The sequence below is a fragment of the Apodemus sylvaticus genome, chromosome 13 (assembly GCF_947179515.1).
Source record: "Apodemus sylvaticus chromosome 13, mApoSyl1.1, whole genome shotgun sequence".
Classification (NCBI taxonomy): Eukaryota; Metazoa; Chordata; class Mammalia; order Rodentia; family Muridae; genus Apodemus; species Apodemus sylvaticus.
In genome coordinates this window covers 88,665,441-88,682,327 of record NC_067484.1, presented here as the reverse complement: position 1 = coordinate 88,682,327, position 16,887 = coordinate 88,665,441, and the positions used below count along the sequence as shown (strand labels likewise).

The following is a 16,887-nucleotide window of genomic DNA, read 5'->3' as shown; positions in this document are numbered from 1 at the left end:
GTCTCGAGATACCGTGGAGCTAGGCTCTTTATTAGGAAAAAACCTCAACTTAAATGTCTAGCACTTGCATAAAAAATAAATTTTACCGGTCAAGATGGAAATCAGCTTGTTTAGGGTCAGGGAGGGGCTGGAGTTAATTTCAACTCTAGCCAGAGCTAAAATAATGTCGCCATAAATAATGCCAGTCCTAACCAGAAAAGCCAAACCTGCATCAAAGGTAGGAGGAGTGCGTTGGTCACACGCATCAGGGCACAAAGTATTAAGTTCCACTGGGTGGGTGGTGGTGGTGGTAGTGTTCAACCTCAGTTTCCTCTCTTTTAAAGAAAAGAGTGACCTAACATGCTTAAGCATGAAAAAAAACTGTTTGATGTTCAGCCAAGGGGCCGGGAAGACTGAAGGAGCCCAGGCAATCGTGCCCAGGTGGGTTAAGAATACAGAATTCAAGTCACACCCCGCCCCAAGGATTTTGTTTCTCTGTTAACCACTATCCCTTGGTTTCTTGAAAAGGGTCTACTGTGTGTTAAATGTTCAAAACACTTCTCAGAATTAAAAAAAAAAAAATGATTAAAAGCAATGACCTCAGAGGATAAGTCAATTGTGATATCAATGGTATACAGGGTAAAACTTTTCAGAAACATGATTCTGTTATAGTTTTTGAGAAGTCAGTTTTTTAACGAAATGCTCCAAAAAATGGAACAGATATCATCCTGGAATGATGTCCTCCCCATGAAACAGGAGAGAGCAGTGGCAGCATTCTTGCAGACACTGGGTAAGCATCTGTTAAGGAGACCCTACCGGTGAAAACACTGTTTGCATCATGGAATGCAGTAAAGGTTTCGTTTCTGTGCTCGTTGCCATTTCTGTAGAGGAAGTCTGTGGAAATAAATCAGAAGGCTGGAAAGAGGACCTGTAGTCATTTGAGGAGCCATAACCGAAGGCCCTGAGGTGGGGTGGGGTGGGGGGCGGTGGCAGGAGGGGGCGGGGCAAAGGCAGGTTGTGAAGCACATGCAGCCTTAACAAGCAGTCCCAGTTCGGGGCTCCACCTCACCTCATTTCTCAGGCCACTGACTCCCATCCACTGGACTCCTATTCATACCATAAAACTTTAAATGTCTATTTAAAAATGATCCCCCATGTGTAGCCATTTTTCCCTCTAATGTCCACTCAATGCCCCTTTCTCCCCCTGGAAAATTTAAATGTTATACAATGTCTCTCCTCTACTGGACTGTGCAGTATACATGCCAGCAGGATCCTCAGTGAGTCAGTGGGAATGCTTCAAACGTCTATCAGCAGGTGGATCATAACAGAATGAATGAATACACTATAGTATGTTTGTATGTATAACTGTATATCCCATCATATGTGTGAAGGGGTTCATAGCATGCATACCACTCACCGGAAGGAATGAGCTTCGGATGGCATAGCCAGAGCTTCCAAGAATTCCCTGAGTTTTATGTTGTGTGAAATAAGCAACCATGAAAGTTTGTGTGATGCAGGTCAGAAGGAAAGGAGAGAGACAGTGCTTTTTGGAGAAAACCCGTTGTTTTGCCATAGTAGAAAGGTCTGGAAGGGGAAGAGCTGGTGCTTTTACCACTCCACAAATAAACTAAGCACTCCCATCCAGTCACTTTAAAATGGGGGATTTCATGTGATATGACTTTTACTTCACATATAATTCTTGTAATCTAAATCCAAGCCCTGCTCCCTCACCCTCTCACACTAGACTCCACAGGGCCTCTCCTCCTGTCTTTTCTCAGTGTCATAGCCAGTGTGATCCTGTTCTGAAGTCAGATCATGTCCTCCCTCTCCTGAAAGCCCTCCAAAACTCTTTACCTCTTCTTAGTCAAAGCCAACATCCTTATAACTGTCTACAAAGCCTCACTCAAAGGGGCTGTTACTACAGTGACCTCATTTCACCTCAGGCCCTTCCTGTGCCCACTCTGGTCAGCCAGGCACTCCCCCTCAGGCCCTAATAAGAACTGTTTGCTGCTTCTAAATGTTCTTCCCCACCAGGATCTACAGCTTTTGAAAAATACAATAGCGAAGTTTCAACATAGTTTTCTTATACCCCGACCATGCAACTTAAACTGCCAAAGCACACATTCTCCATCTCCTGGCCCTGCTACATCCATCTCATGTCACTCACTTCTGCCAAATAGACATAGCTACTGATAGATAGATGCTAGCTATGAGGACAGACAGAACAGCTCTGTTTGACCTTGTGAGGATAGCTCTGTAAAATATTAGGGAGCCTGCTTCTTAGTCTCTCCTGATTGTAAGTTTGTAGAGCTCTTCCAAATTGCTCAGGGCTGGGAATACTTGAAAAAGGAGCTAAAATAGGAAACATACACCTGGATAGGCTTGTCATCATTTATATTGATAAAACAATGTCTAAAATACACCCAAAGCATTAGAAAAACTTCCAAATTAGAAATGTCTAAATGATCATACAAAGGTCTCCAATTTTTTTTATTTGTTATATAATTAATTATATTGTTCAAAGAAAAGAATCTTACCAGGGCTTGTAAGCTGGCTTGACAGTTTTGCACAGGGGATGCTAGCCTGAGGGCCTGGAGAGAAGCAGTCCTCTGAGGCCCAAGGGCTAGCTAACCTGGAGAATACAGAGTGATGGAGACAAGACAGGCCCTGCCTCAACAGATGGAAGAGAGCCAACTCCAGCAAGTGTCCTCGGACACACACACATACACACACTCACACAGAGTACGGGGGCGATGGGGGCAGGATGTAAACACATAAAAATATAAATGAATCATTTTAAAACTAAGTTTTTTTAAAAAGGCCGTGACTTTAAAAAACAAAAATGCTACTGCTCATGAGAAGGTCTCTGAAAGATGATCACCGAGGATGCAGGCAGCTGCTTATCAACCACACAGACAACAATCCCGTGCTTCGTGCCATTTCCCACAATCCATCACACGCCAGCCAGCGGACTGTAAAGGCCGCTTATCAACAAGAGCTTTGTAAAACTATACAGTTCAAATATTTTAAAAATATTTTACACATTAAAGAAGAACAAAATGTACCAAAATAATCATAACAGTGTGTCATGAACGAGTCTCTGTTAAAATTTGGTGAGACCTATCATTTAAAGGCACTAATATTATTTTTAAAAAATAGTATCGCAAGTGCTGGGGGGAGGGGTGTTTAGTCAGTAATAGCGCTTTGCCGCTTAAGAGGACCCGGCCTTCAATCTTCAGGCATTGTTAAATGTGGCACAGGAGTGAGCAGTCATAATACTGGCAGGTAGAGACAGGCAGATCCCCAGTCCGCACCGGCTAGCCAGTCTACCTCAGTCTGTAAGAACTCCACTTCACCATGCCATGGTGGCCAAGGTAGACAGCAGCAGAGACAAAGACCCAGGGATGACCTTTGCCCTCTACATACACTTGCATTCCCACATACATAGCCCCTTTACACAGTAACATGCATGCGCGCGCGCACACACACACACACACACACACACCACAGTGTTCTAGCCCTATACTCCTACTAAACAAATTAAAACTATTTCAGCCATGTTGTCTGCAGCTAACATCTTTCAGCCCCATGTTAATGCAAAACAGGCCTGATCAGCAAGCCAACTAATCTGAATTAAATCCTATTGAGTTGAACACAATCATCACAAGCTGCCCAGAGGTTGCGCAACAGTATGGATTACTGAACATATTGATGGTAATTACCAGTTGCTATTTCTGTTAACCAGCTCTGGAGGAGCTGACTTGGTGAAACCCATGCAAGACACACAAGGAAATCCCTCTTGCCAAGCACACTGAAAACCCTATGATCTTTTGCAATGTCAAGCTGGTTGCTGTTGTTGCTGTGTCAGATACTGTGGACATAAGATAGAAAATTAAGATAGTAATTATTTTCAAGTAATGCACTCCCGCAAAGTCTTTTTTCTAGTTTAGTGGAGTTTAAATTAAATATTATCTTCCAGAGCTCAATGTTTTTTCCTGATAAGTAAGCATGTATAAATGACTGAGTAAAAATTATTAAAAGACAGACAGACAGACAGATAAAGAGAAAGACAAGAGAGAGAGAGGCACGTATTGTTTATGTGGTGGTCTCCCAATCTACCCAGCAACATGTAAATCATTATGTCAGGATGTCAGGAGAAGAAATAATCTCCTATAAGCTTTGTACAAGACACCTGGATATGTGGACTAGTTCCCTAAAAGAACCTCCCCCATCTCTGTGGTGGGGCTTTTTTTTTAATTATCAGCATCATCAGAACTAGGTTAGGGGGGAAAAAAAACCCTGAGTTTTAATTCCAGGTCTGCAGCTATCAGACTAAGGAGCTATGTAATCATGGGCAAGCCTATAATCTCTCAGAGCTCTAATTTGCTTGTCTGGAAAATGAGAGAGTTGGTAATAAGTGCTTTGAAACTGGAATAGGAAAATGTAAAGTCAAAATGACTCCCTAAACATGATAGATCTGATCCTAATTCACGAAGGCAAACATATTTCATGGGATTGAAAACTACTTTGCACCAGAAAGGAAAGAACAAATCTAGAAAACATTATAAAATTACATGGTGATAAAGATCTTAAAATGAAATAACATACTTTTAATCTTAAAAAAAAATTTATCCTACAAAGACCATTTTTTTCCCAGGGCTGGAGACAACAGTTCAAGGTGCAGAGTGTTTCAGTGAGGACCTGAGTGTGGATTCCCAGAAAAGAAGAAGCAGCACCTGTAATGCCAGTACAGGGAGATGGCGGCCAGAGGCAGAAGTGCTGGACACTCACAGTACAGCTAACCTGCCATAACCAGCAGGAGCGGGAAATACACAGCTCAAGCCAGGTGTAAGGCAAGGACCACCACATGAAGTGATAACGCATGGCGGGCACACCGGTGCATGCCGGGCACATGGGTGCATGCATGCACACATGCAAACTTAAAAAGAGCATCAATATCCACCCATCTCCCAGACTCCATTTTTCCTTTGACCTGGAAACTCTACTTTGAACAAGTTCCAGAGGAGGCTGTCCCTTAAGAAACATTAACTTTCCCCGGAATCTTCACAGGAGCAGAATACATCAGAGAAGAAAATTGGAAACAACCTGTGTGTTTAAAAATAGACACACAGCTAAGAAAAATCTGGTTTTGCTAACAACACAGAACTGAAGCCTATATAAAATGGCTCTAAGGCCATTTTAAAAACTTATGGACTCTCTTTACTGAGCCTAAGTATTCACATAGTGGAACAGGAGGGGGTGAAGACTAAGAGGAAGGTGCAACACTCTCCTCATGGTTCTACAGAAACACAAACCTAGGAAGTCTGGAAGAGGCAGTGCAGTGTCTAACTAGTTCTTGAAACTTGTTGCCTCATGAATGAAAGGGAAGATGGAGACGAGTTGTTCTTTAATGATTGTCCATGCCATGTGCCATGTTCCTCTGTGGCTTCTGTGATGTCATCTCAAGTCTGTTACGAGAACTCAACACTTTCCAAGCACCTTCATGAAGATTACTACTCAGCTGTTGAAAAATGATCAGCCACCCTAGACCTGCACACCGAAACTTTCAAGTCTTTCATGAACCTTTATATGTCATAGGTGACAACATAACATGCAATGGGCAAAACCACTGTCATCTTTAAAAATGTCATCAATAAGAAACCAAAGGAAATTATCAAATATTGAAAATACAGAATTAAAGTGACTAGCTATAATAAGGAAACGGATACTAACTCTAAAGGACACGTATATGCTACAGGATTGAGAAGGGAATGTTCTGCAACAGAGACAAGACAGCAAAATGAAAATGAGATGAAGTTCAACGGTGGTAACTCTTAGCATTAACCTTCACGAGGTAGAACACCTCAATCCGCCAACAGGGTGGCCCACGGACAAGTGTTTCCTTAAGCCTTCCAGACCACTAGCACACAGCAGAGGCAATCACCCTCCCTGGCTTAGCAATGCCATGTGTATAAAGTAAATTGAATTACTGCAGTATCCAAACTAATGCATTTAATTATGGTATGGCATTTGGCTTCTGTCAATGGCACAGCTTTGGATTATCGGCCTACTAAAGACTCCAAGAACATATAGAAGATAACAGCTTGCCAGCACTTAAGGTCAGATCTCTTACAGGAAAAACACTGGCAACTCCTGGAAAGACAAGGCTACTACTCCTCAGAAGTTTGAGTGAATCCCTTCCTTTCCCAACGCTACTATTTTCAGTAGTGGGCATTTTAAAGCAGAAGGCCTTGAGCTTTCCAATGGTGAAGTGTTCTTTAACATCTCTAAGAAGGGTAAAGAAACCAGTAATGGTAGAGCCTGAGGAAAACAACACACTAGCATATATTTTTCTCTCACGATGGATGGCTGGAGTTGAAAGCCAGAAATATTTTGAATCTTTCATAATTGCAATGTCAGCAGAAATCACAAGGTTATAGTAAAAACAATGAGCAAAAGCCTGAGTCCTATTCCTTCGGTTACTAGCATTATTGAATAACTAAGAAATGAGCTTTCATCTTAAAAACTATTCAAGAGTGGTTGTACTGTCTTACACTCCCACCAGCAGTGGAGCAGTGGAGCAGTGTTTCTCTTTCCCTACATCCCCGCCAACACCTGCTGTCTCCTGAGTTTTTGACCTTAGCCATTCTGACTGGTGTGAGGTGAAATCTCAGGGTTGTTTTGATTTGCATTTCCCTAATGACTAATGATGTTGAGCATTTCTTAAGGTGTTTCTCAGCCATCCGAAGTTTTTCAGGCAGGGTTATTTGGTTCCTTGGGGTCTAACTTCTTGAGTTCTTTGTATATATTGGATATTATCACTCTATTGATGTAGGGTTGGTGAAGATCTTTTCCAAATTTGTTGGTTGCCGTTTTGTCCTTTTGATAGTGTCCTTTGCCTTACAGAAACTTTGTAATTTTATGAGGTCCCATTTGTCAATTCTTGATCTTAGAGCATAAGTTATTGGTGTTCTGTTCAAGAACTTTTTCACTGTGCCCATGTCCTCAAGGGTCTTCCCCAGTTTCTTTTCTATTAGTTTCAGTGTGTCTGGCAATTCTTCAGAAAACTGGGCATGGCACTTCTGGAGGACCTAGCTATACCATTCCTGGGCATATACCCAGAGGATTCCCTTGCATGCAATAAGGACACATGCTCCACTATGTTCATTACAGCCTTATTTATAATAGCCAGAAGCTGGAAAGAACCCAGATGTCTCTCAATGGAGGAATGGATACAGAAAATGTGGTATATTTACACAATGGAACACTACTCAGCAATTAAAAACAATGAATTCATGAAATTTTCAAGCAAGTGGTTGAAACTGGAAAATATCATCCTAAGTGAGGTAACCCAATTACAAAAGAATACACATGGAATGTAAACACTGATAAGTGGATATTAATTAGCCCTGAATACCCAAGACACAGTTAGCATATCAAATGACTCCCATGAAGAAGTAAGGAGAGGGCCCTGATCCTGGATAGGCTTGATCCAGCATTGTAGGGGAGTACCAGGACAGAGAAAAAGGAGGTAGGTGATTGGAGAATGGGTGGAGAGAAGAGGGCCTATGGGACATATGGGGAGGGGGGAACCGGGAAAGGGGAAAGCATTTGGAATGTAAACAAAGAATTTAGAAAATAAATAAAAAAATAAAAAGCTTAAAAGAAAAAATAACTATTCAAAATGCCCAACTAATTAATTTTTGTCAATGGTTTCACGTGATGGACTACGTGCCTATTTGTAATAAATTAAAGACTCTTTGAAAAAGGCCTTACTCACTTACAAAAAAAATCAATCACAAGTATACAATAAAGAATTGCAACCTATTTCCCTAAAATTTATTTTTGCCTGGTCAAACTATTTCTTAACCATGTCAATAGTTTGTACACTTATGGAGTTATTTTCTCACTAAACAGGTTCTAGGATATTACTTAATAATTTATGGATTCAAAGAACATGGGTAGTACGCAGGACCTTAAGACTCTTTGAGATAATGTTAACACACTGTGATTTGAATTAAGCCACCATCAAGTCACCCATTACCCACTAGATAAAAGAGTGTCCCAGTGCTGTGACAGTCTAACATGCGCTCATTAAAAGAGCATGTAATGAGGCAGGGACAGGAGGATGCTTTTGAGAAAATTAAAAAAATCAACTTCAGAAAGACCACATAGGTGGGAGCAAATCAGAGCTTAAATAGAAATTAAAATAAAATGTAAGTTGCAGGAAAGAACTTCCCCAGCTAAGAGGCCATTTACATTTCAAAGCCCTCTGCCTCCAGGATTCTTAGGTATTAGAGCACCAGGTTTGCCACTGCTATGGAGACACTTCAATTAAGGCTATGTGGTAGAGCTCTGTGCACATTAATTAGCTGAGGTTAACAGATTTTCTAAATGCAGTTCTCTCAGACACCCTCCCTTAGAGATGTGCAAGATTTGCAGGGAAGGAAATTTTAAACACGACTCACTGATCAATTCTTGCTTTCATATTTCTATAGCACTTGTGTGATGAAAAATGTGCTACTAACCCGACTTGTATTTGTTTTCCCCCTGGAACTAAAGGAAGGGGCTTTAACATTCAGTTTTGTTAGGTTTTATTCCTGATTTTGATCTAGCCTTGTTGGCAAGAATTCTCATACAGTAACCATAATGAATTTGATCATATTTACATGGAAAATGAGTCTATATTTGAGATTCACATATGCTCTATGTAGATGAGCTTTCTAGTACTTTCTATAAACCATGCCATAACAAAAACACAGATTTCACGCTCCCATCTGAGACTCTACTTGTTGAATGTGTTCACTATAATGTAGCTGAATATTAGAATTGAGCATGTTCTAATCCAAGTTAATATTTGTAAGACCCTTTCTGAAATTCAAAGAAATCACTTTTGACCCTTAGAATCAGATTTCTAATAAGTATCCTTCTTCAGACCACATGAAATGCATGCAGACAGAGCAGAGAAAGCAGCTGTATGAGGTTTCTTAGTATAAACTGAACAAGGAAGAAACATGAAAACCTTCACCAGGCCAGGGGCCTTCCAGCAATGCACATAGGATGTATACAAGCTTAGCTTCTCTTTAGTCCTGCAATAAACTCCCTGGGGTCTCATCAGGGAGACCACGTAAATCTCTCACTCCCCCTGCCACAGAGATGGCTCAGAGACATTCTGAAGCCCACCTGCAGACACACTGTACAGATAAGTCTTTCTTTTAAGATACTACCATTGAGAAGGGGCTGTCCTTCGTGAACATCCTTCGGTAAGACTGCGCTGTAAACATCTTCAGGAAATCCAGTCTTGCATAATGCAATTTCACCAGAAGCCTCCACAGACGCCTGCAACACAAGAGAAAAATGTGGGCAATGATTGGTGCCTCCTTCCGCTATGGAACAGTCCACTTGGCATCCAGCCCCATCTTTTTTCAACTCTCTTGTACAAATAACCTCTGTTTCTGAAGGGTTACAATTAGAATGTAGAGGGCAAAGGGTTAATCCTTTGGATAATTGGAGTTGAAGGAACAAATCCCACTTGTCTATTCCTATAAAATAGACATAATACACATTCGAGGTTTTTCTAAGGGCTGACCATTTCCATTAAAACGGCCATTGTGAATGAAGAGGGCCAAGAGGGTGCAGTGGAGCTAGGAGTTAGCCCAATAGTCCCTGGGGGGGGGGACATGTTACCATAGTAACCAGAAGGCTCATGGGGGGGGGAGAGACATACATTCAAGCATAGACATTCTCATCTAGTTCTTCATGAAGTTTGCTTCAACACTCTTTGTTGGCCAAAAAAAAATGTTATAATAAACCAAACTGCATCAAGTATAATCCTTAATTCAAAGGACAGGGCTATATAAAAACTATAAAAATCAATCCAATTAAGATTCTTTTTTTAGACAAGAATGTAGTTATATGTGTTTTTGCATCTTCGTCTCTATCAATATACAGATACTCACAGAGTGCTTAAGACTCAGTTGCTCGAAGGGGTGCTGACTTTTACCATCAGCATCCTCTACACTACTTCTGGCTTCATTGGTCCAGCCTCAGGATGTTCAGACCTTTCCTACTGTTATTAACTACGGGTTGAAAGGTCAAGCGCAGAAGTGGGAAGAATACATAAAGTTCATCAAGTGTCCAGTAGACAGTGTTAAGAACAGTCCTTAATAACACAAGAGCTGGCTCGGTGGTTAAGAGCACTGACTGCTCTTCTGAAGGTCCTGAATTCAAATCCCAGCAACCACATGGTGGCTCACAACTATCTGCAATGAGATCTGATGCCCTCTTCTGGTGTGTCTGAAGACAACTACACTGTACTTACATATAATAAATAAATAAATCTTAAAAAAAAAAAAATCAGAAAGAAACCATCACTTATTCCCCAATCCCAAAGAGACAGAATTCCAAAGAGATGATGTAAACACAATCTATTTTCTTAATTAAAAGAATCCCTGAATTACACATATGAACTTCGGAAAGAATGATGTTACAAAAAGCTCTTCATCCAATAGCTAACCTGTTCTTTTCTTGCCTTAGGATATAAAAAAGTAAACAAATTTACCATGTACTCAATATTGCACAGTATTTAATCTCCAAATATTATTAGAAGCAACTAGAGAGATTGGAGTTTAGCTTTTTGGTGGTAGATTTTGGTTGTCATCCAGACGAAATATAGAGTCAACTAGGGGGCTGTTGCAGTACACTTCTGAATGAATCTGTGAGGACATTTGCAGAGAGAATCACTTGAGGGGGAAGAAGCGGGCTGAGTGTAGGTGGTCCCATTCCATGAGCTAGCAGAAACAGACAGCCAATAATACCCCCCCACTTCTCTTTGTCTCCTCTCTACTGTGAAGACCAGCCTCAGACACCTGCCTGACACTCTGTCCGAGTGTCAGGAGACCAGTGGCCATGGAGAGACACTTAGAAAATCAGGAGCCTAAATAATATTGCCCCCGCCCAGTTGTTGCTGTCAGGTATTTTAGTCAAAGAGACAAAGCAGAAGCAGAACAAAACTCATCGCATTCATGGCAGGTTCAAGTAAAGGAGATGTGAAAAGAGAGCCAACATAGAAAGTCAGGGACAGAGGACCCAAGCTCTCTACCTAAGAGTGGGTGTAGAGACCGGACGTACAATTTGGCAACGTCTGTAGAGGATGACGATGGCTACACACTACACTGTGTGTCATTCCCAGAGAAGCTTGCGCCTGGGTGCCCGAGTAGACAGATGTACAGAAGTTCCCGGAAGCAGGGCTGCTTCCACATCTATTGAGTACCTACCCATCCACCAACAGGAAATACATTTCCCTACACTCAAAAAGAGGAAGATCCAATAATGTTAAAACAGAAGAACTGGCCAATGTGTATCCACATAGGAAACTTGTCAAAAGGACAACATAACATGCAAAAGGAATCAGTCAGTACCCTCAAGTCATACACAATGTGGGGAGAGGGATTTAATTATACATCAAGCTCAGTACTGGAATTATTTCTAGTAAGCAGAAAATACATTCGTGTGGCATTCAGAATTAAACCTGAAGGCTACGCACATGGCATTAGGAGTCACTCCTAGAAATAAATAATGAAAGAGAGATCGGTGATTCCATTTATACTAAATTTCACCACAAAGGTAGTCAATGCTATGGTCCCATGCAACTAGAAGGAGAATTTTTAAGACAGACAATGCAATAATAGCAGCCATCCCCAGGAAGGGAAAGCTAGAACATGCAATAAGAAAAAAAAAAGGCATAGAGATGGCTTCAAATTTATCCACAGTAAACCAGGTGAGCAGCAGAGTAAGATGGTAAGACTGGCATGGGCATGTGGGGACAGCCTGCATTGTTTCTAATACGTCTGCAGGCTACCAATTTCATAATAAAGAAGACAGTTCACAGTCAATTGAGAAGTAAGAAGGGTGGTCTCCCACACATGAGTTTGAGACCATGAAGTTACATGCTGTAGCTCTACTCCTGTAGATCCCAGTCACGTGCACCCTGAAACAGAGAGACACTTGGTAAAAGAAAAGTTTAGCTCACCAAAGCAAATGAAGGGAATTCCCCAGTCTGACACATTAAGGGGAGAGATATGCCACAAACCTGCATGCCACTGCACTGTTAGAGATTAGCCTCTTCACCCACAGCACTAACTCAAAACCATGAAGGAGCTGTGGCAGGTTCTTGTCAAGGGACACGGGTCATGGCAGAGCTGGAGGGGTGACCAGGAAGAAGCAAATTGTGAAAGACAAGGCAAGAACAGCCCTTTTTCAGCCTGGATACTGGTGTGTGTATGTGTGTGTGTGTGTGTGTCTGTCTGTCTGTCTCTGTGTGTGTCTGTCTCTGTGTGTATTTGTCTGTCTGTCTGTGTCTGTCTCTGTGTGTGTCTGTCTCTGCGTGTGTGTATGTGTGTGTGCCTGTCTGTGTCTGTGTGTCTCTCTCTCTGTGTATGTGTGTATCTGTCTGTCTGTGTCTGTGTATGTCTGTGTGTGTCTGTCTGTCTGTCTGTGTCTCTCTCTGTGTGTGTCTGTCTGTGTGTGTGTGTCTGTCTGTGTCTGTCTCTGTGTGTGTCTGTATCTGTGTATGTGTGTGTGTGTCTGTCTGTGTCTGTGTGTCTCTGTGTGTATGTGTGTATCTGTCTGTGTGTGTGTGTTGTGAGATCACACAGTTGAAGAGAGAAGCTCTTCATGATTGGTGAAGTCTAAAGACTGTGGACAAATGAGTGCTTTGCTTCAACTCTAAGATTCATGTGTTGACCTATGTAGAAGAACTGGTACCAATAATTCCCAGGTCCAATATTAAAGAAGCGAGATCACAAGGCTCCTTCAAGGCCATCAGGAATAAGGCAATGTTATCTTCTGATTACGTGGTCCCCTTTACATCAAAGAAAAGAATTTCACTCTGCTGCCCCATCCCTGGTCTCTGCATACAAGGTCTTCAGATGTCTGCCCCATCTGCTCATGAGAAAGACAACACAACAGTAATAAAGAGCATCCCTCACAGCCCTTACTGCTCCTGACAAACACAAGGGGAGCCCTGTGTTATCACAAAGTTTTTATGTCCACATCCAGCAACTGCTTAATTATTTTTCCCTAAGACAAAAAGGAGTCCACAAAAGGCATGTTGTTACTAAACCACGTAAATATTTCTAGCACTGTGTCTATTTCAAGTTGGACATGGTGGTACATGACTATAATCTCAAGTCTTGGGACACAGGAAGGTCAAGGGTCAAAGGTCACCCTCAACGATATAGCAAATCTTGGGCTATATAATATATACTTATATATACTTGTACATATGTATGTATGTATGTATATATGTATGTATCTGTGATATACATCATTTTTTCCCTTTCTAAACAAAGGAAATCAATGTTAAACACTCAGCACTCAAGTAAATACAATCTTCTAGAGAAATTTTGTCTTTACTTTATTTCAAGTACTAGGTTAGTAAATTCACTGTTTTACTACATTCTCCTAGACTCATGCTGGGCTAGTATCAGATCTGTGATTTGCAGACTTGCCTGTTGGCAAGAGTCCCTACCCAGGCAAGGCAAATCACCTCCTCGAAGCCTCTTGAGTGAACAGAAACAGCTTTTGGCTGTGGAAGGCTCTCAAATGTAGCCCGCACTTACTGTTGCACAGTTCAGCACTAATGTTTCCTGACCAGGGGTGTTTCCATCCCATTGAGCATCCAATAATGTCTCCTGTTTTAGCTAGTCACAGTTTGGAGGTGCAACGCCAGTCTCGAGACACAGAGAGACCAGAGACACTAACAAACACTGTCACACCCAAGACAGGATTTACTCAAATACCCCCAAAGCCAGAGTTGTATGTTACAACAAAGGGTTGTCCTCCTGCCCTATATACCGAAGCCCATGGTCTCAATTAGTCCATTAAAATTTTGTTGTGACACCTCCCTCATCCCATACCTGGATGAAACTCTGGAAATCAGATGCAGAGGGAGAAAGGAATTCCCCCTTAACTCTTGCTGTGTACCTGAAAGGAGCTGTGAACTCCACATACTCTCGTATGTCCATGGTTCACGCGTGAGCAAGCCTTTCTCTATATAAGTTAAACAGCAAGCTTTTGAGGTCTGCTGATCTGTTGCAGGTTCTCAACTTTGCTGCTGAAACTCAGACGCGGCCAGACCCTTGACAAATGAATGAATGACGCAACACTACTCCCAAGGAACCCTGATTTTTAGCATAAGCACACAGAACGGTGTAGGAATTGTTTCCGACCATGCAAAAGCACAGAAGTATCTGTTGCAGATTCTTGAGATAACTTAAGTTTTAGGCAACATTGTTTTCTCAGCAGATTATCCTTAAGACTCTGGGGTGGGACGAACACCAGGATTTTATAGATGAACAAAGTGGTTCTCACAGGAAGTGAAATACCCAAGACCACACTTCCACATAGCAAAAGAGGCCAAGTCCTAACTCTGCTGCTTTTCCAATTACAAAAAGAAAACAATTACCACCCTTTGGAAAAGCTGGTTCTGAGGGTTCATTTGCCACTGGAAACAGAATGAGGCTCAAGAGCTCAAAGCTCCTAAGTGTAGATGTGTTTGGCTTCAGGGTATCAATACGAAGGCTCAGAGGAAGGGGTCCTGAGGTCTCCCAGAAAGAGGCTTGAAGTACCAAGGCAGAGGGGTCTGGTGAGGAACTGTGTCAGGAGCTCGCTGTGTGAGCTAAAATGAGACAGCAAGAAGCAGCACATGCCTGGGGAATGACAATGAGCTCCCTGTGGTGCGACCCAAAAAGCAGGACAGGAAGTCAAAAGTTGGAGCTGGGGAGTGACACAAGGTCAAATCATAGATGGCTGGGAGCCCGGGGCTAACCTGCCGACTGGGGCCAGGGGGATGGTTTGTGAACAAGAACACACCAGCAAGCTGTATTTGATAGGGAATTCTCTAAATCACGTCATGGGAAATGTGGTGGGTGAGCACTGACAGCTGGAGAGACCCCTTAACCTGCAGACTTAGATCAGGGCTGGGGATGAAGAATGGATACATTTTATCAACATGCAGTCAATTAAAATCAACAGCCCTTAGTGAGAACAGGGGTTCATAGCAGGGCTTGGGGTGGTGGGCAGGGTAATGTGACTTTCTTCTGTCCCAGTGGAGTGACTTTGAACATGGTTGCCACAAACTGGAAAAGATAATGGCAAGATTATGATGCCAGGAAGAAAGTGCTAAAGAAGCAGAAAGAATGGGGTGATTAATCGAGCTGTGGAAGTCAAAGAGGACTCCATAGCTCAAGTGACATTTAGGCCCTGCCTATAAAGAGGATTACAAATTTTCTAGGAGGGGGAAAAAAAAACCAAAAACAGTTCAGGCAAAAGATTAGAGAAGAACAAAGTCTCCAGTGATTTGGGCTGAGCTTGTAGCCCACCCCCCAGCAATGCTAAGTCATAGCTTCCTGTCCTACCAGTAGTTTTCCTGTGAGGTTGATTCGGGCCTACAGGAGCAGTCTGTTCTTAACATTTATTTAGCCCTCCAATATTTGATCTCAAGAAATTTTTACTCCAGCTGGCTTTTGTACACCTCAGATTTATACATCAAGAAATTATCAGGAGACTCTTCCATGTCTTTATAAAGATGCTATTCAGATGCTAGAGACAGCATCTGACCAGATGTCCAGGTATACCTCTTCCTAGCTAACTCAGGCTTACGTGCCACATTCCTGAGAACGGTGTCCACCTTTGAATCTTGAATGCTGAGTGTTTACCGTATGTAATTTCAATATAGCAGACCGCCTAGCTGTGTGTCCCCACCAGTTGTTACTGCTGTGAGACCCCCCAAAACACCTAATTCCTCATGTGAAAAAACGAGAGTACTAAAGATAGCACCCACTCTCCGGACAGGTGTAAGGATGAGCTGTTAGTCAGAGTGGAATTAGCATGGCTAAGACACCATGCCTCTGACTCACGGGTTATCTGCTCTACAGCCCAGCAGTTCCCAAGCTGGTGCAGTTTGGCACACCATCTGGCACCTTTGTTTAAATACAGATTCTTGTAACCCAAGAAGACTCACTACCACAGAATCTCAAAGAATGTGAGTAGGTATTTAACAAGCAGCTGTTTCCACAATCATCTCTCAACTTAGTTATCTTTTGGTTCTGGCTTCAAGATTAACAAGTTATCAACAAGAAAATGGAATAAAGAAATGATTGCTTTTATGTTCTTATTTATATTGCTTTTAAAATTGTGTGTTTGCGTACATGCACACGCACATGCACATGCCCACAGTATGTGAATGCTTCTCAAAGGGACAGAAAGATGAGGAGTGGCTTGTTCTGTCACTCTCCTTATTTCTGAAACATGGTCTCTCAAAACCCTGGCTGACAGCTAGCAGGCCCATTCACCCTTCCTCTCTGGTCCCAACAGTTACAGGGTTACAGTCAAGAATACAAGTATTCCCGGCTTTTCACATGTCAGTCTGGGAATCTGAACTCAGGTCCTCATGTTTCTGAAGCAAATATTTTTTATCCACTGAACTATCCTTCTAGCACCTAGTCTATTCGTAGCACTGTTCTATTGCTGTGAAAAGGTCACCACGACAGAGAGAGAGAGAGAGAGAGAGAGAGAGAGAGAGAGAGAGAGAGAGAGGAGGCTTGGCATGGGCTCTTCAAACTATAAAAGCCCAACCCTTGTGACACACTTTCTCCAACAAGGCCACACCTCCTCATCCTTGTGATCCTTTCAAATAGTTCTCCTCTCTGGAGACCAAATATTGAAATATATTAGCATATGAGGGCCATTCTCACTTAAACTGTCACAACTCTTATCTCTATTCTTTACAACATAATTGTGAAGAACATTCCTTTTGTTTTGTTTTTGTGACAGTGTCTCGCTATGTAGCCATAGCTGGCTTCAAACTCACTATGTAGACAAGGCTGATATCAAAGTTAGAAATTG

The 16,887-nt window shown here is 42.1% G+C and overlaps 1 protein-coding gene across 1 annotated transcript in view; it reads right to left on the bottom strand.

Moving 5' to 3' along the window:
- Cdh2 (cadherin 2) overlaps positions 1 to 16,887 on the bottom strand; it is a 220,878-nt gene that overhangs the window by 178,445 nt on the left and 25,546 nt on the right. The window contains exon 2 of the mRNA XM_052155816.1: positions 9,207 to 9,318. Within this exon, the coding sequence (XP_052011776.1) occupies positions 9,207 to 9,318 (112 nt within the window). The remainder of the gene's footprint in view (positions 1 to 9,206; positions 9,319 to 16,887) is intronic.